The sequence below is a fragment of the Lachnellula hyalina genome, assembly GCF_007821495.1.
Source record: "Lachnellula hyalina strain CBS 185.66 chromosome Unknown contig00047, whole genome shotgun sequence".
Classification (NCBI taxonomy): domain Eukaryota; kingdom Fungi; phylum Ascomycota; class Leotiomycetes; order Helotiales; family Lachnaceae; genus Lachnellula; species Lachnellula hyalina.
In genome coordinates this window covers 167637-194974 of record NW_022157161.1, presented here as the reverse complement: position 1 = coordinate 194974, position 27338 = coordinate 167637, and the positions used below count along the sequence as shown (strand labels likewise).

The 27338-nt window shown below is 46.7% G+C and overlaps 11 protein-coding genes across 11 annotated transcripts; 5 read left to right on the top strand and 6 right to left on the bottom strand.

Annotated features, from left to right (window-relative positions):
- Window positions 1–4174: 4174 nt before the first annotated feature.
- Window positions 4175–4639, top strand: LHYA1_G003648 (uncharacterized protein; the record flags this gene model as incomplete). Its single annotated transcript, XM_031148617.1, has 1 exon — window positions 4175–4639. One exon carries the CDS (start codon window positions 4175–4177, stop codon window positions 4637–4639), a length of 465 nt encoding a protein of 154 aa, XP_031006298.1.
- A 1871-nt stretch (window positions 4640–6510) lies between these two features.
- LHYA1_G003647 (uncharacterized protein) lies at window positions 6511–6983 on the top strand (the record flags this gene model as incomplete). The annotated part of the gene is made up of 2 exons (XM_031148616.1): window positions 6511–6615; window positions 6756–6983. The coding sequence occupies 2 exons, from the start codon at window positions 6511–6513 to the stop codon at window positions 6981–6983; spliced, it is 333 nt and encodes a 110-aa protein (XP_031006321.1).
- A 168-nt stretch (window positions 6984–7151) lies between these two features.
- Window positions 7152–8087, bottom strand: LHYA1_G003646 (putative AIM2 family protein; the record flags this gene model as incomplete). The annotated part of the gene is made up of 3 exons (XM_031148615.1): window positions 7152–7182; window positions 7277–7922; window positions 7982–8087. The coding sequence occupies 3 exons, from the start codon at window positions 8085–8087 to the stop codon at window positions 7152–7154; spliced, it is 783 nt and encodes a 260-aa protein (XP_031006322.1).
- Window positions 8088–10282: 2195 nt separating this feature from the next.
- LHYA1_G003645 (uncharacterized protein) lies at window positions 10283–10703 on the bottom strand (the record flags this gene model as incomplete). Its single annotated transcript, XM_031148614.1, has 2 exons — window positions 10283–10622; window positions 10690–10703. 2 exons carry the CDS (start codon window positions 10701–10703, stop codon window positions 10283–10285), a joined length of 354 nt encoding a protein of 117 aa, XP_031006323.1.
- Window positions 10704–12763: 2060 nt separating this feature from the next.
- On the bottom strand, window positions 12764–14474 carry LHYA1_G003644 (uncharacterized protein; the record flags this gene model as incomplete). The annotated part of the gene is made up of 3 exons (XM_031148613.1): window positions 12764–12968; window positions 13044–14064; window positions 14264–14474. 3 exons carry the CDS (start codon window positions 14472–14474, stop codon window positions 12764–12766), a joined length of 1437 nt encoding a protein of 478 aa, XP_031006297.1.
- A 466-nt stretch (window positions 14475–14940) lies between these two features.
- On the top strand, window positions 14941–15529 carry lsm7 (U6 snRNA-associated Sm-like protein LSm7; the record flags this gene model as incomplete). Its single annotated transcript, XM_031148612.1, has 3 exons — window positions 14941–15016; window positions 15124–15249; window positions 15324–15529. The coding sequence occupies 3 exons, from the start codon at window positions 14941–14943 to the stop codon at window positions 15527–15529; spliced, it is 408 nt and encodes a 135-aa protein (XP_031006317.1).
- A 400-nt stretch (window positions 15530–15929) lies between these two features.
- On the bottom strand, window positions 15930–17994 carry PAN3_1 (PAN2-PAN3 deadenylation complex subunit PAN3; the record flags this gene model as incomplete). Its single annotated transcript, XM_031148611.1, has 5 exons — window positions 15930–16957; window positions 17006–17158; window positions 17204–17348; window positions 17394–17576; window positions 17629–17994. The coding sequence occupies 5 exons, from the start codon at window positions 17992–17994 to the stop codon at window positions 15930–15932; spliced, it is 1875 nt and encodes a 624-aa protein (XP_031006318.1).
- A 473-nt stretch (window positions 17995–18467) lies between these two features.
- On the bottom strand, window positions 18468–18901 carry PAN3_0 (PAN2-PAN3 deadenylation complex subunit PAN3; the record flags this gene model as incomplete). The annotated part of the gene is made up of 3 exons (XM_031148610.1): window positions 18468–18591; window positions 18649–18766; window positions 18832–18901. The coding sequence occupies 3 exons, from the start codon at window positions 18899–18901 to the stop codon at window positions 18468–18470; spliced, it is 312 nt and encodes a 103-aa protein (XP_031006319.1).
- A 747-nt stretch (window positions 18902–19648) lies between these two features.
- Window positions 19649–21236, top strand: ucp10 (UBX domain-containing protein; the record flags this gene model as incomplete). The annotated part of the gene is made up of 2 exons (XM_031148609.1): window positions 19649–19783; window positions 19842–21236. The coding sequence occupies 2 exons, from the start codon at window positions 19649–19651 to the stop codon at window positions 21234–21236; spliced, it is 1530 nt and encodes a 509-aa protein (XP_031006320.1).
- Window positions 21237–21619: 383 nt separating this feature from the next.
- btb3 (BTB/POZ domain-containing protein) lies at window positions 21620–23686 on the bottom strand (the record flags this gene model as incomplete). Its single annotated transcript, XM_031148608.1, has 3 exons — window positions 21620–21929; window positions 22013–23412; window positions 23465–23686. 3 exons carry the CDS (start codon window positions 23684–23686, stop codon window positions 21620–21622), a joined length of 1932 nt encoding a protein of 643 aa, XP_031006328.1.
- Window positions 23687–24132: 446 nt separating this feature from the next.
- Window positions 24133–26439, top strand: nim-1_0 (G2-specific protein kinase; the record flags this gene model as incomplete). Its single annotated transcript, XM_031148607.1, has 3 exons — window positions 24133–24172; window positions 24229–24687; window positions 24734–26439. 3 exons carry the CDS (start codon window positions 24133–24135, stop codon window positions 26437–26439), a joined length of 2205 nt encoding a protein of 734 aa, XP_031006327.1.
- Between the last annotated feature and the right edge of the window lie 899 nt (window positions 26440–27338).

Genomic DNA, 27338 nt, shown 5'->3' with positions numbered 1-27338 from the left:
TAGAGCCGTGGCCTTCTCCCCGGACGGCAAGATACTAGCGTCAGCATCTTCTGACAAGACGGTTAAGCTGCGGGACGCCGGGTCAGGGAAGCTGCTACAGACACTAAATGCTATCTCCTATAGTCTTTCTTTCACCGACGATGGGTCAAGTCTTTTAACTGACAATGGATTGTTACCTATAGGTCCTAGTCGTCAAGCTTCTTCCCGCAGAAGTTCTCCGCAATCCATCCTCGTTGAGGAGCAATGGGTCCTTCAAAATGGCGAGAGATTGCTTTGGTTGCCCTCCGAGTATCGACCAGATCACGTTGCTGTTTAAAGTGGTAAAGTCGGATTTGGGTGTTCCTCTGGTCGAGTGTTAATCCTGAAATTCGCCATCTGAATTGTTTCAGGCCCCCCACCCACCTCCACTATAGATATTATAGAATATCCCATCTCAACCACGAATATCAGCAGCACCCCGCACACTGAACAACCTCGACGCTAGTTATTAATGTCCGAATTCTAGCCAAGATGAGATTTCAAAGCTTGTGGAGACGAACTTCCCGAGCTGAACGAGAAAGGTGTCACGCAGAGGTAATGTGGGACAAAATTCTAAGAATCGAGGCCGAAATTGCGAGCGGGAACGCAAAACCACCTGATACACTTTCATGGCCACCAATTCAGGAAGAGCCAGAGCCTTCTTCGCCATCCCACAATACCAAAATATCTGGAAAGAGCAATGACAAGGAAGTCGCGAAACTCTCTAGCTTAGAGAAGACTTCCGAGTCAGTAGTAGCAGAGGGCAAAGGGAAAGGGAAATGGAAAGAGGTCACCTCCGGAAGCGAGCCAGAGAGTGAAGATTCCACCGACTCATCGTCCATCTTGAGCAAACGCTCTCGCGGGTCAATGGACGAAATCGCCTGCTTTAGCATGTGACATGTCAGACGACGCGAACTTCGAAGCAATAGAAGCACTGATTCTGAGGAACGACGACAGTAACTTCACGCTAACATTTGAGTAAATGCAAAGTCAAAAAAAAAAAAAGAGGGAGTGGGGGCGGGGGGCAATGGTCGACCATGTAGCGGCGGATGCTTGATAGCCTGACATTTTAGAGAATATAGTGAATTTAAGAATGGGGTTTTCAATTTTCCTCTGGAATCATAAGTACCCATGCAAAGTTTGTGTGAATAGTGACATGTACAGGCAGAATTCACAGTATATAATCCAATACCAATCAAATTTAAATATGACAGGAAATCGGCAGAGCATGAGTATATTGATCAACAACTTAGCAAATACAAACTGGTCGCCGCGAACATAATAATACGCTCTGTGTGTAAAGAGGAGCCCCAACTTGTCCGCGTTGTCCCCAATTATGGGGAAATAGAGTGTCTTATGCGATGCAGCGCATTGGTTTATTACCGTGAGTAGACGATCCCATCCTCTGGAAGTTCCGGAATACAAATGCTTTTCTATAGCAAGGATGCATGCGCACCGAATCAGAAATACCTTCTCACGTAGACGGTACCAAATCGAAACAAGAACTCCAACATACAAAGAAGTTCTAGAAACATGGCTAGATCAGATCTTGACTTGGAGACCACTCAGAAAATCTCGAAGACATCCTGTGGATCCCATAACAGCAGAGCTTATGACTAGACAAGCCTTGCCATGTCTGCAAGCGGAAGCCTCTCTTGGGAGTGACCATGTCACGCTTGTAGCTGCGGCATTTAGGAGGCAATATATTGGACACGAATCTTTTGAGCGACAAGCTTCTAGACTACTCCAGGTCGAACGCATCAATACCAATCAAGAGCCAAGACTGCAGCCACTAGATGATGAGGATGAGGCTAGATATGTAGGATGCGGCTTTGAATGTCTATTCATGTTGAGATGCGGTCTTTAAACAGCACAAGAACCATCGATCGAACATGACATAATGTCTTTCTAACAAAGACCAAGAACCGATTATCGATTTTCAAGGGGAGGAGAGTACTCACTAAACAAAGAGAATAAAAGTTGGGATGAGAACGGTACGAGGGAATAAAGAAAGCAACATCGTCTCAGTAATGCTCGCGTCATCATAGTGGGATACAATAAAACAAAGGGCAAATTTTCAACGAAGCCAGTATATCGTCCGCAATTCCTGACTGAGCATGCGAGTTTACAAAATCGTCCCAAGTCGAAAACTATGGGTCATTTATTCTCAAAATATATCCATATCACCGCAGAAACTCACCTACCTCAAATCCAACAATGGCAAAGTTCTTCAAGCAAATCTTTTCCCGTGGCTCAACAATCCTAGGTGCCTCCTCCAGGACACCCACTACCAACCAAATGCTTTCCACCGAAAGCAAGCTTGAAACCTACATGATCGATATGTTCCTCGGCCACGGCCGGACTCTCGAGAACCCATGCCCGGAATGTGGTTGTGATTGCTGCCGCGTAGCGACTGGCCAAGACTCGAGCGATGAGGGCCACTGTGTTGAGTGGCGGGAATGGAGGCAGTGGTTGGATGGATTGTGCGCGGAGCTTGATGCGGCGCAGGCTGAGGAAGGTCTTGATAATTCGGATGCTACGAGAAGGGCTTCTTGATGGGGCTTCTTTTCGAGATGGGATGTATGGTTAAGAGGCTTCTTTGGCTGTATTTTGTAATGAAAGTCAGATCTGCTGGCATTGAAGTGAGCTTCACCCTGAGCCATTGAATCAAAATATCGTTCCAGTAAGCTCCAACACAGAAAACATGAGAACTATATTAATTTTGAGCTCCTGGATTTCGCAATGTTGAGATGAGAAGTCGTCCTCTGGTGTGTCAGATAACTGAAAACATTCTTGCTCATCGTTGCAGAGCTCACTGGGTCTACATGTAAAAGTAAGTAGCACCAAGTCATGAGAGCTGGTGAGCTTGCGCCAACATAGAGCGAGAGTTGAAGTTCAAAAAAGAATGCCACATACACATATCTATATAACTCCAACTGAGGATGTAATCGCCAAGTTCCTTCGTGCTTTGTTGAACTTGAATGAAGGGCTCATCTTTATCATTGTGACTCGTGCTCCTCGGTATTATGTAGCTGCGTCGTATTCCCCGCATTTTGAACATTGAAAGCGTCACTCAATCTGGACGATTTCCAAGGTTCTGCCTAGCTACATTCGTTATTGAAGGCTTCCTGTCACTTTTCCTGGCCCCTCATATTTCGCTCGAGGTTTTTGCAGGAATTGACACCTAATTCTTTGCTCCCTGAGTCCCTGGCAATAGGCAGACCTCACAGACTCGGCTGGTCTTGACGTAAAAGTCCTGCTTATCGTTAGCTATCGCTGCTGGGTATGAAGGCGTCCAGGAAAATAAGCGGTGTCCTTCCTGAGGGACTTGCAGTTACAGTCATTCGTTTACCGTTATGTTTATCTATCGATATCTCATCATGATAAAATTCACGCCATCTCTCTTTGAGGTCTCATACGACGGGCGCAGCTAGTGAAAATGATTGGGGACCTTTAGTGAGGTCTGGAGTCTGGTCTCTGGTAACGTCCCATCGCTGCTGCTGAACTCTGGATGAGGCTAGTCTAGTTTAGTGGTGTTTAACGCCAGAGGCCTTCTAGGGGGCATTACGGAGGATGTAACTAGCTAGTACTAGTTATAGTACTAAACGGGTTTAAGCTTATTCGACCACGTTTCTACCTCGGTACTATACGGAGTACCTTGCGTAGTAAGCAGATATAGTACTAGATAGGTAGCCCCAGCCTTATTTCAACCACGTACACGCATCTATCTCCTAAAACCTGCGCAATAAGGTAATACGAACCTCTTTCTTATAGCCTAGTAGGTAGTGCGGAATGGCCGAGCAAGATTACCCCTATACTGCACTGCACGTCCACGCCTTTCGGGTGCAGTTCTCGTCTACTGTATAAACTATACATCTTTATTGTTTCTTCGATCCTCCTTCCCTTTTTATTTCCATTTGAAATCATAACTCCTTGGAAGTGTCTCTGCGTATATAAACGCTGATTTTGTCCCAAGAGCCAACATTCTCCTAATTCTATAATTTTTTACCTCGGCCACGAGACTGGAAAGATTCAAGCCCGTTGTCCAAAAACAACTGTCCAGCCTCTCATTTTCGTCCAAAGAGCACACCTAAGACCTTGTTCAATAGCCTTCACCATCCAGATTGTATCACCTCGTCAATACCCAACCGCGACAATGACATCTTCACTCACCAACCTCTCGCTCTACGCAGTCCCAGCCTACTGGATCCTCTGCCTCGTCCCTCACAACTACGCCATCGCCATAATGACAAAAGCCAACAACGGCTACTGGGACAATACGAACCCGCGCTCGTCCGTCTGGGATGCCAAACTGAAGCAATCCGTGCCCGCCGAAGCATTCGGCCGCTACGAGCGCGCCGAGGCGGCCATGAAGAACGGATTCGAGAACTTCCCCATCTTCGTGGGCGCCATCTTAGCTGGGAACATGGCTAGGCTGGATAGTCAGACGCTCAATGGCTTTGTGGGGACGTATCTGGCAATGCGGGTCTTGTATACTGTGGTGTATGTCAAGGTCACGAGGAATACGTACAGTTTTGCGAGGACGGCTATTTGGGGCGTGAGTACGCTGTTGTGTATGGGGATTTATGTGAAGAGTGGACTTGCCCTTAATTCAGCCTAGGCAGACACACTTCTCGATTGACTGTCATATTTGCTTTTCAGAGTCATGCGGAGGTGTAGGCCTAGACCGGCTTCGGGTGTACAAAGAGGGGAAGGAGGGGAAGGAGGGGAAGGACAAGAACACGGGGTAAGACAGGTCGGTTCACATCAGTACAATTGTCCGTAAACTGTCTTACATCGAGTCCTAACGCACTACCTGCCAGTTTCCTTGCCTATGATAATGAACCACTGAAATTTTCACCTAATGTACATTCCCTTTCTCGAAAATGTTGACCTTATTCTTATCATTTTAGCAAGGATAATAAACTACTATTTGTGAACTTGACAATAACTTATCTTAAATTCATGCCTATCCCACGATATTACCCTTCAAGACCCTTTTGAGTCCGAAAAACAGTGCCAGAAAATATCGGGCTTTGTATGGGTTCCCGGGTCGTTTTAGCCTTATTTTACTTCTTGTTGAATGGCTTAGGACTTGAAAGAGCCTTATGCTCTTATCCGATGCGTTGGAGAACTCTCTCGGCTTTGTAATTTACCGTACCGTACTATGCTGCTTACCTACCTAGTATCGCTTGAGCCTTGCCCTTGTAGCGCCAAGTATTTCGACGTGCGCGACATGATTGAGTTTAATCAGGGTGACGTGTTGCGAGTAAGTGTGAGAAATTGGACAATAGTGTTGACTCGTAGTTGTTTTCGGACGTTTGAAAGCCGGAACATGAGAAGAGAAGGAAAGGGGGCCAACAAAAAACGGTGGTGAGAGTGTGCCAAAGGCGGAAGATTTATTTTGAGCTCAACTCTTCCCTGAGACCTTCTCCATGATGATGTACTCAGAACCAACCGAGTTGGGCGAGGATGAGCTCCATTCAAAGACCATTGAGACAGGTACTCCGTGAAGTCGAAGGAACTCCATTGTTGCGACTTCACAAGCAACGCCATATTTCTAAAAAATGATGGATAGATACAGTATGGGAGACGTGCTATGACAATCTAGCCATTTCGGAAGGTAACTTCAAATATGAGGTTCGAGCTTCCCTCCGCAATCTTCGTAAAGAGTGCAATATCATTGCTAGACTGGTCGACAAATTTGGCAATGATGGCACAGAGTTCGTGTATCTAGAAATGAAGGTGTCTGTCGGGAAACCGTAGGAGCTCGAGTTGGGTCTATAGTTTACTATTTTCTGCCATGTAACCTCGTCCTCTGGGAAGATTCAAACACCCGCCTAGTAAGCGCCAGCCCGTGCTAAGCTAGATCATCTATATAACTTCGTCGGAGTTACTCGTTTGCATCTCCAATTACGAACAATACTCATGATCTATATATCTTCAAATTTGAAACTACAGTTCAAGATTATCTTTCTAAAAAAAAAAAAAACTCTAAATTATTACCTCATCTTGAGATACGACCCTTACCGAGTAGGTAGTGTCGTGAGCAAAAGAATCTAATTTGATTTGATTAGAAAGGAGGTTGCAAGTAGGTAAAATAAAGCAACCGGGTCTTACCTAAAATACCCCGAAATCTATCCGTACAGCGGTATAATTTAGCCTGCTGCATGACCGTTGTGATCTGCTCTGCAAAGACGGCCGGTGCTGAACAGTTGCACCCAAGATCCACAACGGAAAGCACGTAAGATCTTACATACACCCCACCAATGCGCTTCATCTAGTACTAACTACAAGGTAACTGAATAGTCTCTGAAACCCCTTCAAATTTAAACATCCCCCTTCTCCTTCTCTTTCCAAACCTTCTATCCTCTATCTCGATCCCACGAACCATATATCTAATCCTCTCCCAAACAAATTCTATATAAATTCTACCCCGCATCATATCATAACCCCGCCTTCCTTCCTACACAATATCAAAACGCAAGCAAGATGTCAGACCGAACAATCCGCGTAACACTCTTCAAAATCCCATCTCCGGCAAACGTACAAGCAGCCCTTGAGATCTACAAAGACCTCGCAAAGAGCGCCGTAAAAGTATTTATCTCCATCTCTTCCCACCTGCCCTTAAATCCCCCACTTCCCACCTTCTTTCCTTCCCCCCATCTCCATCTCAAAAAAATACATATATCTATATACATCAATAAATTATATTAATTCGGTCTTTGTTTTTACAGGACGGCAAACCCTACATCCTCTCCCTACATGCCGGACCCACGAAGGATGATCAGCGGAATCAAGGATACACGCTAGTTGCGAAATCCGAGTTTGCGAGTGAGGCGGATATGTGGTATTATGATACGGAGGATAAAGCGCATCAAGAGTTGAAGGTTAAGTTGAAGCCGTTGGGGTTGGAGGGCATGATGATGGTTTATTATCAGCCGGAGGTTGTGTCTGTTTTGTGAGGGGAGGGCAGCAGAGCGGACGAAAGTATGTTGGGAGACAAAATCACGGAATTGTAACAGATATCTGGTTATATGTATGGATAGGATATAAAGGTTACAATTGCTGTGTTTTGTTGCTATGCTAGTTTGTACGGAGTAAAATTCGAGTGAATCAATTATTCGGTGCCATTAAAGTCTAGAACCGGTTCCGCTGTTGCTTCTACCTCCACGAAGTAATCAGCCATTGCCAAGGCACAACTTCTCCCTTCTTCCATCCCTAATACTTCCTCAATATAAAAACTATTTAAACTTACAAATGCTTGGAAAAGAACTCCAATACTGTCTTATACCCCCTCTCATACTCAGCCTTGACCCTCTCATCCGACAAATCAGACCTGGCAGCCATGAAACCATGTATCTGATCCCCAAAGGTCTCTACATACTTATCCACCTTCAACTTTCCCTCAAAAGCCTTCACATCCTCCGCCGGCTCATCCTTACTTGCCAACAAAGCAAGCGGAATAGTAATCCCCTCCGCATCCGCTGGATCAACCATAGCAGGATGACATTCGACCGCGGCTTTGAACGGCGTATCCTTCCCGCTTGTCAAACTAACAATCTTTCCACCCCAGCAAAAGCCCACCACTCCCCAGACCTCAATGTTAGGATTAAACTCCTTGTAGGCCTTGATGAGAGCAGGGATGCGGGCTGCGGCTGCACCGGGCGCGCCGGTTGTCTGAAAGAAGTTGCCGAGCTTCTCGCCCTGCTCGGGGGTTTCGGGTGGATACCAAGAAATGTCTGCGGGTTTGCCCTCGAAGAGATCGGGAATGAATACTTGATAGCTGTTGTCCTTATCCGAGGTGGAGAGGATATCGGCGCCTTGGAGGGATTGCTCAAAGTAGCCGAAGATGTCGAAGATGTAGAGGATGGCTTTAGTTGCAGTTGGGGGGCCAGTGACGTCTGGAGAGTGGTGTTAGATTATGATATAATTGAGGTTAGGAGATGAGACGGAATCGTACAATTTTTTAAACCGCCGATGGTCTTGTATTCCCCTTTGGCTTGGTAGCCTTTGGAGACGATAGGCGGGATGCTGCAGCATGCTGCGCTGTGTACATGTGGTGCCATTGCGTTGTTTCTTTTGATTGTTGGATGGAATTGGAGTACAGGGGTACCTTAGGGACAATGAATTGATCGTTAGACGGAGGATGAGTTGTATATAAATCCGAGATGAGGGAAGGGAGCAATGGATCGAAGAGGATGCGGGTGCCGGCCGGTGCGGGCGGGGTGGGGTAGTGGGGCAGATCCATGATGTCAGAAATTTCGGAGATAATGGATTATCATCTGACGTATAGGAGATAGATAATTGTTCTATATTACGTACAAATATATGGTATCATTTATTTAGTTAGAGAGTATAATATGAGATTGTTGAATTCCAAATGAGTAGGCAGCTTAACGGAAGTACGAGCACCAGAGAAATCATTACTGAAGGGATTCTTCCACTCTGAGTTTATATATCTACATCCTGACACATCACTTAGCTCAGGTGCACCAGCGGGAGTTCTTAAGTTAGTAAGTTAATAAAACTTCCTTCAACTGCTCCTTTTCTTCTCAGCGACCATCACCTCTACCCCTATCAATACAATTAGTTTTCTAACACAAGTCTTCCACAAAAGGTCTATCTTAGGTGCGAGTTCAAAAGCAAGCTCTTCTTCTCTTCCTTTTATATGCAAAAGCACGAAGTCTTGGACAGATCAATTTTCTTCTTCTTTTGGCAGGAATATCACCACACTCATATTTTTCTTTTTTGCTCCTGGGAGTACGAATCGGATTCGATACACCACAGTCGGTGCCGGTTCCCCGGAAAACTTCTCAAGTCTCGTCTGAAGTCAGCGAACAAATAGCTTCGAATATGAAAACAAGTATAGTCTTAACAACCAACTTGGAAGAATACCTTTTCAATCTCTGTCACAACTATCGGCTTTTGTCGGCATTGGATATGAACTGAGATCGGCTTCCATTGTAAGCATATTGGATGGGATTCTTTTAGGATTATGATAAGCCTTTAGACATTAGCGGAACATTTTTGTATCCGTAATAGCGGAGTTGATGTCTTCTTACTAGAAAAATACCAGGTCTTGGCTCAAGAAGCTGAGTTAAGAATGTAAGAATTTTGGTCGATTCTCACAGCGTGAAAGAAAGCAATATAAAAAGCTTTCCCCTCCTTAAACAGGAGGAAACCAGAGCCTCAGCCTGAGTAACTCGAGATGTCAAGTGGAGACAATTTACGAAAAGACACAGGCATCGAATAGTTGAACAGCTTGACATTTCAATCCACATTTGTGCTTTGAGGGGAAGTCCTTATTATACTTCCAGAAGGCTTTACAAATGAATGAATATGATGCGATTGATAGCAGTCGAGTCCTTGATAATACCACGAATCCGACTGTTGATGCCCGAACACGTAAATAACATGTACCAGCAAAACAGCTCTACCTGTTTTAATGATGGTAATAACTTATAGGCTTGGTTGGATCTGCGGAGGCCCGGCCAGGTCTCGGAACAGCAAGCATCTAACTGCTTTCTGATTACATCCGTGTTTTGGTATTGTACAACGTGGAAAATAGAAGCTTAAATACAACCAAAAAAAATCCCAATTCCATTCCACGATGTGAGCATGAAAGATGAAGTAGTATCACGGGAGGCAGCGTCTGGTGAGATCTACCAAAACCGGTTTCTGTATCTGCATGAGCGAAAAAATCTCTCTCTTCCATATTCAGTCACCTTCACCATCTACTCCAGCTGTCCCACTCAGTAAATAAGGCACCGCTATATTAACCCCAGAACAGCAACCAGAAAAATCTAGACAACGGTACAGGCGTTGCTTCCAAGCTTGTCTTGAGCTTTATGGGACACTCCTTTCTTTTCTCCCCCTCCAGCTCCAAATAACAGTAGTGGTCCTTTGAACGAGGAACACAGATCCGTTGCATAAATCTACCTTGAGGAAGTGAATGAATGGTATTAACAAATGACAGCAAATGATTTGTTGACAGGAAACTCATGCAGTGAAAAAAACCACCCACGGGGTTGTAGAAACGGGACAGTTTATTAGTTCTAGTCGGGTAATCGTCCCACTCCTTATATGCCATATTGCACAAGTCCCCACCCCCCCCTTCCGGCCACCTCGCTTAGCTACTACCTTTCTACTTTGCAACCTTATAACTTTTTTATTCCTCTACTTCTATAAAATCGCCTGTACTAGCAGATTCTATAGATAAATCAGAGTCTTCCTCTTCAATTTCCCGGTCTCCTGCTCCAATTTAGGCCTCTTTTATAGCCTGAATATCCACAAACTTCGAATTTGGACTAGTCCTCACTTTCCGTCGTTTCCGCGGCTCTAACTGCTCTAGTCTAGCTTCCAATTGAGTAACCTGAAGCCTTGCCTGTGCTAGTGCATAGTCCCTTTCATCAAATCCTTTTAGAACCTTCCTAAAAAGCAGCCGCTGGGTTGGAAGATCGCTATTGCCTAATCGGGAAATCGTCTCTACCTGCAACCTCACTTCCTTAGCTGCCTTAGGGGTTTCCCAGGTAACTAGGGATAATGCATGACCTGTAAGTGCCTCTGCATCCCTAATAGTCTCATTTGCAGCCTCTTGCGGACTGTTATTACTATTTTCTAGCAATAAACGGCTCATTAGAGGCTTAGCTATATTAGGGGGCTATAGACCTGTAGCCTGCCATCCCGCCCTAATATTCCTTGATGTGAGGCTTATCTCCCGTGCCCTAGCATAGCACCGTAAGAAGTTATGCTTCCTAATTAGGGTAGAATCCGTAAGGAGGCTTAAGTTACTAAGCTCCTTTTAGTAGGCGCTCTTTAGGGGGGAGAATATTAATAAATCTAGTGGTTGCAATACATGTGATATATGTGGAGGCAGAAATAAGAGGTGTATCTTATGCTGGAAGCAAAGCCATATAAAATTAGTGGTTTTATGACTCCCGTGACCGTCTAATATAAGTAACTGTAGCTCCTATGGGTCCTGTGGTGCTGTGGAGGGGATAAAGACTTTTTCTAGCCATTCTAGGGCTGTAGCATCTGAAGTCTAGCCGTTTTTAGTTGCAGTGAACTGCTAATGCTTATATAGCTTAAGGCTAGTAGGAAACCACTGCTGTTGGACTGTCTTTCCCTTAAACATGACTAGTGGAGGAAGCGCTAGTCCCTCTGCACTAATACACTCAATAAAAGAGGTCCAGGCCTTAGATCCTAGCTGTTTACGCTGAACAAAACGTCGATTTACACTCCCTATAACCAATCCATTAATCCCCTGGCCTTCCATAATCCCTGCTTCGTCCATATTCCAGCGATTTGCAGGCTTAATAGCCTTGATTTCCGGAACCTCCAATTTTTGAAACCACGGCTGAATTATACTAGTTGTAGCCCTATTTACACGTGTAGAATCGATCCGTAGTTGCTTCTTAGTCTTAAGAATAGGATTGCGTTTAAGAAAGGCCTATATCCAGCGCTTTCCTAATGCATTTGTATCTCCCCATATAGCTAGTAATCGCCGGGCAAAATCCCTAATTTATGTATGCGTAGGGCTAAGTCCTAGGCTTTCCTGGGTTAAAACCCAATCTGTTAAATGCTTCTCTTGAACCATAGAAAGCCTTTATAAATGTGCTGCTCCAATTTAACGTGATTCGTGGCCCGTAAATCGGTCCTAGAGAGTTGTCCGTGGGATGCCCCAATCTAAGCTAGCTTTCCGAATAGATTGACCATTTGCAATCGCATGAAGCGCATCTATGATATCAGCTTCAGTATATATAGGCTTTATAGTGCAAAGAATATTATATTAGATTTTTAAAGTATTCTATAAGAGCGTTGGAAAGTTATTAAGATATAAAGTGGGAGGTTAGGTAGTAGCGGTGAGCTAAGCTAGGTGGCCGGAAGGGGGGGGGTGGGGACTTATGATGGAATACCGGTAATAGAAGGCTGTGCGATGGTGATTAGCCAGGATGACCTCGACTGTATATTTCTCGCGGTTGTGGACTACGTCCGCAAGGCTGCGGTGTAGATACATGATTTCAAAAGAGAAGTGACTTCATTGCGTACCGTGAAGTCACATGAAGGTAATGGATGGCTTAAAAATTGACTGCAAGTATATTCTTGACGGCAATAACAATCTTACTTGGCATTCTTTTCTCTTCCAGCTCCGAGTTATCTCTTAGCCAAATCATACAGACTCACTCTATCAAAACATATCAAAATTCCCATACTAGCAGGCGCAGGAGTGATCTTAAGCTTCTTAGATTTTCGTTACTAATTCCTACGATCTTCAATTGATGAGCCTACGCTTAATGGGAGCGCAGTCTTTATATAACACAATATTGCGCCGCATGTCAACTAAAGAAAAGCAAAACAAGAGAGGGAAGCGTGTTGAGATATGAGAAAGTGAAATGGGACTAAAGGGTAGAAAGAATGGTCCTAATGATGTACGAAAATCATGGAGAGGTGAATGTGACCAATGGTATGCTATTGAACTGGTAAAGCACATTTTGGATATTGAAAACACGTCAGAACTAGCACGCTATAAAGGAGGTCCGAAACCAGTAAATAAGATACAAAGGGCACCTGGGTGCTTCTGACCCGTGTATGTGGGGTATTCTCAGCCAAAACAAACATTTTGTAACGATAGCCATAATCCATGTATATCACAATATGCTAATCTGATTGTATTGCAGAGACAAGGCAAGGTTAACACCACAACCACTTCATGATTGATATCGTACAAACAAATGTGTAATAATTATCTGACTCCTGCCGCAGCAGCCGCTGATGCGATTTGCGTCAAAGTTGCATGGTCGTTTGATAATTGATCTGGTCGATGTTCTGGATTTGGCTGCTCGATTTGCTGTGGGCTCATTTGGGCTTCAGGAGCTGGTTGATGAAAGACAGTTCCGCTCGTAATTCCCTCGAATGGTCTTTGTCCCGGATTGGCATGTTCATCAATTCTGTAAGTAATCGAGAGATTAGCAGTGCACCTCTTAGAGCATTTAGCAGAACTTAAAGAAGTAGGGGTCACTTACGGAGATGTCCCATATCCATTTTCTCCAAGAAGCCGAAGTTCACCACCGGGTATCGGTATATGCGGCATATATTCCAGTTCACCTTCTTGGATGTCCCTCCAAGAACACTTTGCATGTTTTTTCGTACAAGCTGAGCACGCAGTAAGGTGTTTCGTACAATCAAATTTCAACCGTCGGCATCTATCGCAAGGTGGGTAGATGGGGTCACCACGAGCCAGCTTCTCGATCTTGGCAGCCATTAAAACTCGGTATTGGCCTTCCATGCCATCGTCCGAAGAAGAGTGGATATGAGACATACGTCGGGTGTCTGCGTCTGGAGTTCCGTTGAAGATATGCTGGCTTGCTGTATCTGAAGAACGGCTGGCTTTGCCGCGAGATTGTGGTGGCATTGATCGACCTCGATCACCGGTGAGAAACTGCTCAAGAAGCTGCTGTTGTATATTTGTTGCATCATTACTGGGAACGTTTGATATTCTGGTGGTGTTGATGGCTGCGAATGGTTGGGGAGAGAAGGTGTGAGCCTCTGGGGATATCTCAGCGGCTGCTGCGGCCGGCTGTCGACTCATGACTGCTGCTTTTCGACCTTTGAGATGGTAGTTCAGCTGCCTTGCTTTGCTGGCAACCGCATCGGCTTTTTTGATGAGCATAGCAAGGCGAGTCTCTAAAATGTTCAAAGTGCCCAGCTCTGCGGATTCATCTTCAGGAATTGGCTGGGTTGGAATCATGCGTTCGGGACCTCCTGACACAATCAATCTATAATCGTCTTCTGAGATCTCGATTTGAGCTCCTTTGATCCAGAAGCGGCAAGTTCTAACGCCCGGGACAGAAGAATCGCTAAGAAAGAAGTCCCCTGGATTGGTACGAGCGAAGGTGACGATATCAAGCCAGGTTGCAGGTGATTGCTCCATGCCAAATGCCTTGATGGGACCATCGAACAACTTCTCAAGCGACTTGAGGAGAAGAGGACCAACGAGTTTGGCACCAAGATTGGCAGCCAGACTTTCGTGGCGTTGTAAAACACCTGTCAATGTTAGTGTAAAAAACAGGCAAGTTCCAGAGCGATGATTGACGGATATGTTAAAGCTTATAATGCAATTTGAAACAAAGGATCGTTAGGAATCTTTCCATTTCGAACTCACTTGAGCCCCACTTTGACCCGTCTATTTCAACCATATACAGCTTACATGAATTAGAAAGCACACAAAAAACTACCAACTAACCTTCATAATCATCAATCATCCCCAATACCTCCCCAAAAGTATCTGCACCCCCATCTATCAATTGCAACCTCTCAGCCCGCGACTTCACCAAGTAGTTAATCTGCGTCACATTGCCAACACTCGGTCGTGGGCGTCCAACATCATCAGGAGTACGTTTTCTCTTCAGCCCGGCATCGTTATTGGACGTTTGCGTTAAATTTGGGGATTCCATACCGTAGAACTTGTAGACGCTAAGTGGGGAGACTGGAGGGAGGGAGTGGGAGTTGTGATTCCGGGCGGAGAAGGGGAACGTGGTGGACCCCGCTCGCTGATATTTGCGCGTTTGCAGCCAAAATCCAGGAACAGACTTGGCCCTCACGAACTCAATATTCCTTGAGATAAAAGATGGCTCCTGTGTTCTCACGCACGTTCCGAGGAGATTGGGGATGAAGTGAGGAGGCAGGAAGGATGGCGGACGCGTTCCTTCCGCCGCGGCGCTTCTCGGTTATTTCCGTTTCCCACCCGCACATGATCAACATTCCTTCCTTCCCGTGACCATCTTCCTTCTCCATTCCGCCCACCATCCTTTTGCAGCCTAGCTCCAAATACTCCACTATCAACCATTCTCAGCCTCATCGCGGAACCTGCACATCCCCACCAATCCACCAAGCTCGAGCTCCAGGACAAGAAACGAAACGATGTCCGAACGAGGCCAACAACGCGGAGGCCGTGGAGGAGGCAGGGGCGAACATAGAGGGGGACGGGGTGGTAGAGGTTTGTTCACATCTTTCAATTGCCTTTATTGCCAAACCCCTCCAATCTATTCATATCAATGCCACACTCAAACTCTCCACCTCCATACTAACAAGCTTGCCCAACAGGAGGCCACGAAGGCGGCAGAGGCGGCGCCCACACTCCCGGCGAACGCCCTAAGAAAGAAAACATCCTTGATCTAGGAAAGTACATGGATAAATCCATTACTGTGAAATTCACAGGTGGACGAGAAGGTTTGTTACCCCTCCCCCATACCACCCTATCCCCTCCCCTCCATCCTCTCGCTAACCCTCGCCCTCCACTCCAGTCACAGGAACTCTCAAAGGCTACGACGCCCTAATGAACCTAGTCCTCGACGACGTCTCCGAGGTCCTGCGCGACGACGAAGGAAACACGAGTAGTAGGGCGCTGGGACTAGTTGTTGCGAGAGGGACGCTGTTGGTGCTGGTTAGTCCGTGTGATGGGAGTGAGGAGATTGCGAATCCTTTCGTGCAAGCAGAGGGCGAGGAATGAGTATGATTTAGGATAGGGAGAGGAGGGATACGGGGGAAGGGTGCCTTGCCTGGGCGCATGGGATAAATATCTGCGTGGCGTGTGCTGTCAGGAGATTTGGAGGGCAGACTATACGAAGGCGCTGCGGGATGGGAAAAGTTACAGGATCGCGAGAGATATGAGAAGATTCTCATTGGCAGTGGAATATCATGCAAGGCAGAATCATCTAGAGAAATTTGTTAAAGACACAATCAAGTTTCACAGTGCAACCAAGAAAGAGCAAATATTTCTGAGTGTTTTTCATTGATTCTACGTTACTATTAGGAATCCTCTGCAGGTAAACTTGCATCTTAACACCTCATTCCTCTAACGATTTCCACCGCTACTTACAATATCTGTTGTGTAATATTCTAACAATCCTTCAACGGCGGCTCGGTTTCTGCAGATCCGCCCAAGCAGAATTGACCTGTTTTTTCACCTCGTTGTACGAGACGACAAACACGCTCTGCTCATCTCTGCTCGTCAATGTGATTTTCTCCTGACTCCCAGCATCGAGTTTATTTAAACATGCAAGGATATGTCCCATATCGACAACGGGTCTGCCTTCCGCATTGACTTGGTGGAAGACATAGTCTCTGAATAATTTCAGGACGTAACGCTCGCCATTCTCGCTCCAGTTGAGCTCGCCATCGTAGTCTGGACGCTCGTTAATGCTCCCGAGCTTCATGAGAAGCCTAACAATACGACCGTTCTCAACTTCACGGGCGAGCTCAGAATATAGTGTATCGTTCGCGTGAAGACTGCTGTCGAAGGCGTCGACGATGTGGTTAGAGATGCCGATCAGTAGCTCTACAACACTTTTGGTTGCTGGTGCTTGAGCTGGGGTGAGAAGCCATATGATTGTGTCCCGCAACTCCCCAGTGTAGGTCCTGGATAACTGGTCTACAAAACCCATCAGATTATGAGAAGCCATGACAGACAAGTTGTTGGTTGCGATTGATAGGATGAGCTTTCCGAAGTGGATGAAGTCCTCTTGCTGTAATTCAGCCAGTGGGCGTTGAGCATCAAATTGCACAACGTCCAGGACAGAGCACGCATTTAGTCGGATGCGGCCTTTTTCGGTAAGGATGACCTTGCTCGGATCAATGCAGCGAACTGCTAGATTAGCCGCGTGTACCGATTTGATAGCAGAAGAAATCTGCACAATGTAACTCCAAAGGACAGGCTCTGGAACTGCCTGAGAGATTCGGTTGCCAAAACGATTGGTGCTTGTAAAATGATGTTCAACCAAAGTCTTGGAAAGGGGGTGATAATTGGTGACAAACACCAGAGAGCTGTCTCCGAAGGCACGTGTAGTAAATGCATCGACGACAGAAACTACGCCGCCGCAATTAACTCTCCGCCAATCCTTGACAGAACGAATAGCTCTTTCGTTAGTCAATCGATAGCCTAAATAACATTAGCATCGGCTTTTATGTCATAGAAATCATTGCTTACCCTCAAGTCTGCGCAGGCAGTACATGTGGCCGTTCTTGATGGATGTGGCTTTGTAAATCCAGCTGGGGTATCCAAATACGGCAGCACTCTTGCGATGGCTTGTATCTAGAGCGACTAGACTATGATATGGGTCGACGGTTGGAAGTTGGGAGTCTAAAAATGTCAAAAAATCATTCATGTGGGGGAGAAAGGACATACTAGGCATGACTTGAAATGTAGCTTCTGCCTTCTTTTGCAACTCCTCACGGAGTGTCTCTGGCATGAAGAAATCATGTGCATGTCGTTGATAGGCCAAGATATCTTCTCTGTGTGGACCAATTGGCGCATACAAATGATATTGGAGCTGAACGATTAGCAGGAGTCAAATTTAGTGGCCCAAGGCACTTACAGGTTGGTTGGTTGTGATAAAGGGGGTCGGAGTCTGAAAATAACCAGCTCCATTGCTAGATATGTTGTTGCTTTCGTCGTAAGGGTTATAAGGAGTAGCTGTCGAAAGTGCCTGATTCACTCCGGTCATAGAGAAGGGATCATAAGCTGACTGTCCATCCGAAGCACCATCGGTGGCTAAGGCCTGAAACATTGTTAGAATAACCTATGCGGGGTGATATAAGATATACATTTACTGTGTCAGACAATTCGTAATTTTGCGGCGTAAATTCGCGAATTTGGGCAGGATTAAAGGTTGGTTGAGGTTCTGATTGCGGAGCAGGAGTCGTGGCACCACTGGCCAGACTTCGAGGTGTAAATGGAGCTGCATTGGCAGCTTGTGAAGAAATAGACGATGTCTTGCTCGGAACTGCGAGAGTTGAAGGTGTGAAGGAGGGCGAATCTACGTTGAGACTCTTTTTGAGCCTATTAATGTTAGTTTGTGGCCTAATTTTCTTAATCATTCCCTCATATTGGCTTTGTTGGAGACTTCCGCGAGCTAACTGATCTGGAATATCTTCGGCCACGAGTCTCAAGGAAGTCGTCCCTGTATTCAAGTCCATCGGTGGGGGGAAAGCGCATCTTCAGTAGGGAGGGACGAATCTTTTGGGGGGACCTGTCCACTTGGTTCTCTCCTTGGGATGCTCTTGATGCCATGAAATCGCTGCCATTGTCAACACCGCTTCTCTTGGGAGATTTGGATCTGCCGCGTGGATGTCCAATAGGACCTGTTGTGGTATTTTGTGTTGAAAGGGCAGGCTGGTTTCGTTAGGCATCTCCGGCCGGTACCGCTGAGGATATACCTTCTCGTATTGTAGTATCGCTACTGGCAATGAGCTCGTACGGGGGGGGAGGGCTGGGGGACCTGTTTCCTGGTGTATCTGGGTGTGCAGCTGCACCTGAGGGTCCAGAAATCGCACCTCTTCGCTGAATAGGCCTCGACTTGGGGGGCTTTGGGGTACAGGGCAAAAGCCGGGACAGAAAGCGGGAGCTGGAACTGGAGCTACTGCATGCGTTCGTATCGGACCTTTTGTCTTTACCAGGCATCGTATCGAGTGGCTGGAGTATGTTGTTGTTGGAGTTGTGAGGTTGTGGTAAAGGCATGAGCATGAGGTGATTCACAACTCGAGTCCAGCCTTGTCGCTAGCCTCGCCAGAAGTCTATCGGAGGAAGGAATAGAAGAGAATAGAACAGAAAATAAAACAGAACCAACTTACAATTCAGCTTGCCCAGATATACTCTTATTGGGATCATGATTGAAGGCACAGCCTTGATCCTCATACCGGCAATGGCCGTATATCAATACATTTCGGCACAGGGTATCCTTTGCATTTTCTAGTTACTTTGGTAAGCCCGTGTCTTTCTCTGCAGGCGGAATTATAATGGCAAGCGCGACGCACCTCGCCCCTTAGGTCTTGGGGAGCTAGCTGGCTTCCGCAGCTCTGGGGAGTTGAATCTTGCGGCTGCCATCGCGTCTCGTTTTCGGTAACTCTTAACTATCTGCCACACCCCGATGACACGTTACGGAGTCTGCATTGCAGTTAGCAGAGGTCAGAGCAAGAGTTTGGGTAGAAGGGATTGCAAGCTGGGAAGGCGCGAGTGGGTGGATGAGTGAGAGAGGGAAAGCAGTACCAGGCTTTGCGGATGGCTACCTACCTGATTCGAGCGAACATTTCTGAAGGTGCTACACAGTAAGGATCTCGCATCGAGAGACAGCGGGATCTTGGATCCCAACTACTCTATCACTATCTCGAGAAAAGAATTGCGGGATCACGGGTCCATTGCCTCACGTCTCGGTCGGTATACACATAGACAGAACCAATGTCTTTCTCGTCGCCCCGGCCTGCTGATGATGTGAAGTGCGAAAGACGCGGGGACCAACTGCTTGGTACGTACCGCGCACTTCAGCCTTTGCCCGGATCGCGATTACTGCACCCACCAGTACTAGTGAGAAACCCGGATGATCCTCGCAGAGCTCACCGATTGGTTGGATATCGAAGCTTGGGTCCTACACTTCTTTAGGTAAAGGCGTAGACCACATTTAATCATTGTTCACGGCCGGCAGAATAGATTGTAGGGCTGCGCTGCCTAATAAGTAAGAACAACTTCCTCCTCATCTTCACTTCGACAAGAAAACCTTCCTCAACTACCTTCTGTCGTTTCCGATGGGTGCATAGGTCTACAGATTGTCTCGGGACAAGCAAGACATCTTGCAGGATGGCGACACCAGAGACCAATATCAGCGAGCTCTCCGAGTCGCAACAACTGGCCTTGCAAACATACACCTCTGTTACAGATCAAGATGTGCAGGCAGCGATACCTCTACTCCAACGGTCACAATGGAATGTCGAGGTACGTCGAAGGCATTATATTATTGCAAACCTATATATGCTGACAAGTGTACTTATAGATAGCTATTACCAAATTCTTTGACGGCGAAGGACCAGACCCAGTTGCCGAAGCTCTAGCAGCACAGAATATTCCTCCTCCACAAGCCAGGAGACAAGAGAACCTACAGCAAAGCCTCCTCCGAGCTCCATCCGGGCGCAACTCTCCCAATAGACCTGACGCCGCTCCGCGAATCGTTCCTCAGTCGGCTGAGCAACTCGTCCCACGACCCTCCCTCATTCTCGCGATCCTATACAAACCCTTCCAACTTCTCTACAAACTCTTCTCTCTACCCCTCAACTTTCTAGCCTACCTATTCCCCTTCCTCCCACGCTTATTCCGCCGCGACACAACTTCCGGGACAGTAAGAAGGAGAGTAGACACCAGTGGCCGGAAACCACTCAATCCAGATGATGCCGAACTACGAGTCCAGCGTGAATTTACCGAAGAATACGGCGAGAATGAGCTTCCATGGTCCAACAAAGGCTACGCAGCATGTCTAGACCAAGCAAAGCGAGACTACGGCTTCCTCATAGTCATTCTCCTTTCCCCGGAACACGACGAAATCTCCAGCTTCTGCAGCGAAGTCCTCATGAACGCAGAAGTCACACAGTTTCTCCGCGACCCCGCAAACAGGATCACATTATGGGTCGGCGATGTGCGTGATTCGGAAGCATACCAGGTATCTACAGCTTTGAAGTGCAATAAATTCCCCTTCACGGCTCTGATATGTCAGACGCCCGAAGTAAGCAGCACAGCAATGTCCGTAGTAGCACGCTCAACCGGTCCCACAGACGCAAGAACCTACCTTGCGGGATTACGACCCAAGCACGCGGCACGCAGCGAGACGTTAGAGACATCACGCCAAGCACAAGTGTTCCAAAATGCTGAGCGAAATTTGAGGCAAGAGCAAGAATCCGCATACGAGAGAAGTTTGGCACAAGACCGGGAAAAGGCTCGATTAAAAAGGGAAGCAGAGGCCGCGGTTGCAGCTGCTGAGAAGGCTAAATTGCAAGAGGAACTTGACGCTGCGGATCTTGCCGCTAAAAAGGAGCAATGGCGAAGATGGCGAGCTTCGCAAATTAAAGCCGAGCCAAGTGTTGATGAAAAGGACCTTGTGAGGATCGCGCTCAAGATGCCGGAAGCTGCGCGTATTATGCGTCGGTTCGTGGCTTCGGACAGTATGGTGGATTTGTACGATTTCGTGGAGTGTTATGAATACTTGCAGGATAGCGAGAGTTCAGAAAAGGTCCCTGAGAAGCCAGAGAACTACGAGCATGAGTATCGATTCAGGCTTGTGAGCACGCTGCCTAGGGTCGTGTATGAGGCGGATTTGGCTGCTACTATTGGCGACAAGGTAGGCAGGAATGGCAATTTGATCGTTGAGCCGGTTGCAGAGGACGATGATGAAGAGTGAGGGGTACTTGGTAGATTGGATTTAAATCAAGGAAGCAAGGCGTTCAAGGTAGCATTGGGTCATGGGCACACATTGTTGAATTGATCCTCGTGTCCTTGTACAGAGTAATCTACGAAACAATATAAAGAAGTAAAACAATTAGAGTGCATTTTCATCATGAGAACCAGAATCCCAGCAATGGTCAGTCAATAACAATCAATGTAGGCTTTCCCTCAAGTGAGGCTAATAATTCCACTCCACTCCTAAAAAAAAAGGCACCAAATAATTGACTGGAAACAAGCATTATCCAGACACTGCACTCGCTTCATTTTATGATTTCATCATCTCATCTTTCTTTCATTCATTCTCATCTACCTTTTATTTTTACCCAAGCATCAATCATTTCAAGCATCCAACTTCAACCTCTCCAACAACCCATCTATCTTCCCCAGCAAAATCTGATAATTAATAGCATCAGCCGCGAACTCATCGCCCGCGATTTCCCCATCTAGTGTTTTTATCTCGCCGTTCATAAACGGGTCTGTCTCATTTATGTCTACGTTTACGTTTGTACTGGTAAGGATAACTTCATCGGTTTCGGTGTTTGGGTTTGGGTTTGTAGGGTCGTTAGTTTCGTTAGACTCGTTCATGATTTCTTCTAAGCCTGAGTCCTCGAAGCGGAGGCGGAAACGCTCGGATAGGTAGTACCGGATGCTATTTTTGGAAGTTGGGTTAGTGAGTTGATTTGATGGAGAGACGTTTAGGAAGGTGGAGGTGGAGGTGAAGGCGAGACATACTCGTCGAGTAATTCAATACTATCCGTCTCCTGCCTCTTCTCGATACGCGAGGCTGATTCCTGGATTAATTCTTCGAATTCCTCTTCATCGATGTACTGCTCGAGTCTATACGCTAGATAGCGCGCGCTGAATTCCTCGAGGCGCTGGATTTTTAGGAACCAGCCTGCACGTATCACATCATAAACATTTATCTTCTCCACTTCCACATCCGCATCCACTTCCACGTCTCTCTCCGCGGCTCCTACTCTTTCCACATTATTAACATCGGCATGAGGCAAGTTCATAGTACCGTGCCCGATGGTTGAAATCACAGTCGCGGCTTTCGTTTTCAGTTTCTCGAGGAATAACATATCAGCCGCAAAGAGCACATCTAGCGCTTCCTCAATAGGGATGTGGCAGTTTTCCGTATACAGGAAATCGAGCACGGTTTCTAGGACAGAGGGCGTGCATGCTACGGGGATGATTTGCAGATGCGGTGTGAGTTGGGCTTCTAGGAAGGAGGAGGTGAACATTGTTTGGAAATAATCGCAGCGGAGTAGCATTGCGCGGTGGACGGGAAAGAGGACGCTTTGCTTTTTAGGTGGTTGGCGGGAGCGTGAGGGTGAGCGTGTAGGGCCGATGGGTATGTTGTTTGTAGATGCTTTAGGGGTTTCGATTCCATGGGATAAGGCATCTTCGGAGGTGGTATCTTCGTCGGCGCGTAGTAAGACGTCGGCGAAAATACCGTTGTCTCTTGTCCATTTTACATCCTGCGCTTTACTGCTATCGATTTCAATTTTATGCCTCAGCACGTTCTCTCGATACCAAGTTTCGATCTGGGCTCGGCCTCTGGCAATTTCATCTTGGTGCCGTTGCCGCGCTATTCGTCGATCGCTGCCAGCTAGTATACCTTCCCATAACGATTCTATTTCGAGCTGTTTGGAGACTTTGTCGATGCCTTTGAAAACTTCTTCTTCTGTGACTTGACTCTTTGGGGTTAGGCCAAGGTCAGATGGCACATCCCCAAGGTAGAGATATCGCAGCGCGATTTGGAAGGCTTCGGGGGGTATGGTATTGGCTAGTTTCCAGAGGGTGGTTTCGGGGCTGTCGGCGAGCTTTTGAGAGAAATAGGGAGAGCGTGCTGAAAGGATGAATTTGTGTAGGTTCCATGTGGATGAGGAGGCTGTCAGACAAATGTCTGATGTTTTTGGTTCTTCTCTGGTGAGGAGGGAGGTTATATGAGCAGCGAATGGTTGAAGAGGATCAGTGCTTTTTGAATAGTCATATTGTAGAAGGAGGTTTCGAATTCTGTTATTCAAGGCATTGTAGAGGCAGCGTTCGCCTTGGAAGGTATCTCTTTCGCAGAGAGCTCCAGATTCGAGGAGAAGCCGTACAGTTTCGTAATGTCCGCAAAGTGAAGCCTGGTCGGGGTTTAGTGATTTGTAACAGAGGTAAATGAATTCTGCCACACACCAGGATCAGAGGAGTATAATCGAACGAATCCCTTGCATTTATATTGACTCCTGAAGCAATTGCTTCCTGGCAACCCTTCAAATCCCCTACTCGACAAGCATCACAAAGCCTCGAGAACTCAGGACTGACGTCAAGAGGGCTGTCGTCTCGCAAAACTCCATCGCGGATAAGTTCATGCTCATCTTTAAGCTGTACCTCCAGTTCGTCTTTCCGCAAAACCATTTTGAGCAAAATGGAGTAAGTCGCAGGCTTATATACAACAGAGCAGCCAGCAAATGAAGCCGAATTCGGTGTAACCAAAAGAGTGCCAATGCATGGCAGAATTATTTATATGTCGCTATCTGGCGATAAAGCAAAAGGCGGAGAACCGAATCCCTGCAATCGCCACCACACCGGCTTAGGTAAGTGGGAACAGGCATGGGGTTGTCGTTGCTGTAGCAAAGGCCGTAAACAGAAGGAACAGCGATGCGCGGACCAAACCACAAACTCTTGAACAATTCACGAAATACAATACAGTACCAAAGTCGACAAACAACAATTCGACAACATTCCCAGGATTCCACCCCATCCTATCGCACAAGCCAAATACTCTCGCTCATGGCATTGGCTGTCGCAAGTTTAACTAACGAATTATTATACACCCCCCAAGAACAATAGCTTTTGGAGTCATGTCGGAAGGAGAGAAGTACGAGGTGTTGGAGAAGATAGGTAAGTTGCATGCAGTACATGAATATACCTAGCCGTAACAAACACTAATAATGTAGGCCACGGGTCTTTTGGTATTATTAGAAAGGTGCGCAGAAAGCAAGATGGGCAAGTCCTCTGTCGCAAGGAAATCAACTACGTGAAGATGTCACAGAAGGAGAGGGAACAACTACACGCCGAGTTCGCTATACTGTCTTCACTGCGGCATCCAAACATCGTTGGATACTACCACCGAGAACATCTGAAATCTACCCAAGATCTGCATCTTTACATGGAATACTGTGGCAATGGGGACCTTGGGCGTGTTATTAAGGACCTTACAAGCAAGAGACAGTATGCAGAGGAGGGGTTCGTGTGGAGCATGTTCTCCCAATTAGTCACTGCGCTGTATCGTTGTCACTATGGTGTTGATCCTCCCGAGGTGGGCAGCAATGTTATGGGGCTGGGCAATACTGCGAGACCTCGACAACCCGCTGGTGGGGTTATGATTCTGCATCGTGACCTGAAGCCCGAAAATGGTGAGTACTCTCTGTGATCCGATGTATTTTCTCTAACGTTTGGAAGTCTTCCTGGGAGAAGATAACTCGGTCAAACTCGGTGACTTTGGTCTTTCCAAAATCATGCAATCCCATGATTTTGCCTCTACCTACGTCGGCACACCCTTCTACATGTCGCCAGAGATTTGCGCTGCAGAACGATACACCCTCAAATCAGATATCTGGTCCTTGGGATGCATCATCTACGAGCTCTGTTCACGGGAACCTCCCTTCAACGCCAAGTCGCATTTTCAACTTGTCCAAAAGATCAAAGAGGGCAAGGTCGCGCCATTACCTGCTGTTTACTCCCCCGAACTGAACGCCGTCATCAAAGACTGTCTCAAGATCAACCCTGATCGGAGACCTGACACTGCAGCACTGCTCAACCTTCCTGTAGTGAAACTAATGCGGAAGGAGAAGGAGGTAGTTGAGCTTGGACGAATCCTCAGAAACAAAGACGAACTTGCAAATCGCCGTCTACAAGAGGCCGAGGAGAGACTACGAAAAGTCGATGCTGATAAATCAAACATGCGTCAAGATATTGAGTCCTCCCTGCGGAGGGAATGGGAGGTTAAGGCCCAGCTGGAAATCAACCGCCTCGTCCAGATCGAAATAGAGAGATTACAGAGAAAATTTGACCAAGAAGTTCTGCAGAAGGTGGAGGTTGAAATGGAAAAGAGATCAAGTACCGAGAGTGCATCGTCTCTTAAGGACTTCTGTGGGTCGGGATCTTTACCTCAACATAATGATTTCCCACTGTCTTCTGTGGGCAGCGGAGACGCAGACTTCCCAGACTCAACGGACCTTACCGAACTATCCATTGATTCTCCGGAGCCAACAAAGGCTCTGAAGAAGAGCACACGCACTCCATTTAGCCGAGCTCAGACTATGTTTGCTGGCGGACCAGCCGGTACACCAATGGATATCGAAATGGCTGAGCCATCTCCAATATCAATTGCTTCGCTTTCTCTTTCGCCTCGGCGAAACGGTGGTACCAAAGCACCCAGTACAGGTCGCAACATATTCGCAGCAGCTGGTGCAGCTGAAACTCGTTGGCAACCAACACTCATCGACTCCGATGATTCGGATGGTGATGATCTCCCTCCAGTACCTTCTCCAACACGCCAAAAATCATCAAAGAATCCATTCAAATCAAACGGTGCCCGACCACCATTGATTTCTCAGAAGACTGCCCCAATCAACAAACCTTCACAGATGCACATCTTCGCTGCCGCAAAAGCTGCCACGAGCTCAGCTTTACCAACTCTATGCAGTGCCCCAGACCTTCGACCACAACCCAGCAACGGGGCTCTAAAAGAACGGAGCTCGTCCCCAAATCGGCGGCTCTCTAAAATCCCATCTTCAGCCCAACTGGTCTCACATGAAAACGTTCCACTGTCCCCAACACGTAAGAGCAGTCTTAAAAGCAAGAACTCCTATAGCGACGATCTTAACAAGGTTGCCACAAAGAACAACATGATTAAAGCAGGCAGCAGCGGTGGTAACCTCGCTCCTAAAGGCCGCACATTAGTTGAACTCGCTCAAGCTCGAGCAGGTGGCCGACCAGTGGGTGATGGGAATCTGAGCCCTGAACCCAAGGGTCGTGCCTTCGCTGCTCGAATGGCCGAAAAAGTAGGGTCTAGAGACCAGGAGCCACCGATTTGGGATCCGGAGAGAGACGATATGCCTAGTCCATTCTTGGTGAGGACTAAGGCGCCGAATCGGAGGTTTTGATGAATAAGTTGAGGTTGGATAAATGAACATGAATGAAGATAGTTATGGGAGGGATGAAGCAAGCAAGCATGCATGCACAAAATAGCATTTCCTTTGTACTGCATGAGATTGGTGGGAACGTGGCGTTTGTTGGGTATATGGGTACTTATCATTGATCGATGTACTTTACACTGGTGTCGGGTTGGAAACGTCTGACAGAATTGGTCAGCGGGGTCAGCATCTAGAGGCGGCCTTAATTGGATTACTCGTACCTGATATCCCCCCATCCCTTGACTTTTGAACATTCCCCTATAATGATATCTCAGAAACGATGCAGCGAGTGTTGCCCTAAAAATTGGAGGTTTAAACAAGGAATCACTCGTGTCATCCCGCTGCTTTCCTATTTCGCGCAAGGCTCAGAGCTCAGAAGCTACACAGAGTAAGTATTTAAACATTCCCCGCTCCTTCTCTCACTTTAAGAATCAAGGAGAAACAGACGCGCCATACTGTGCTCCCTGTCCCAAATCGCTTCAGTTCTGTTGACTTGAGTTCCGTCGTTATTTTTCGACATAACATGCATGTATGTATCTATTCGGCGCAATTCCTTTATTTCATTATGAACGAACGAACGAACGAAATAATAGATTCACAGCAAGAAGGATTTTGACAGCGGGTTTGAAAATAGATGGTGTGTACTTTTAGACAGTTATAGCAAAGAAGAAGAATGATTGGAGTAAAACTAGGTTGGAAGGCTAGGTGGTATTGGGGGATTGTAACCTTGAAGTCCTGCTTACTGTATTCTGTATTCCAGTCCGGGCTTGAATTTTTATGGTATTATCGACAATAACCTGATAAGAACATATATACTCTCGAGGTCGTTCCTGTCCCAGCCTTTTTGGGGTGGGGGTTTCCTTTTAGGG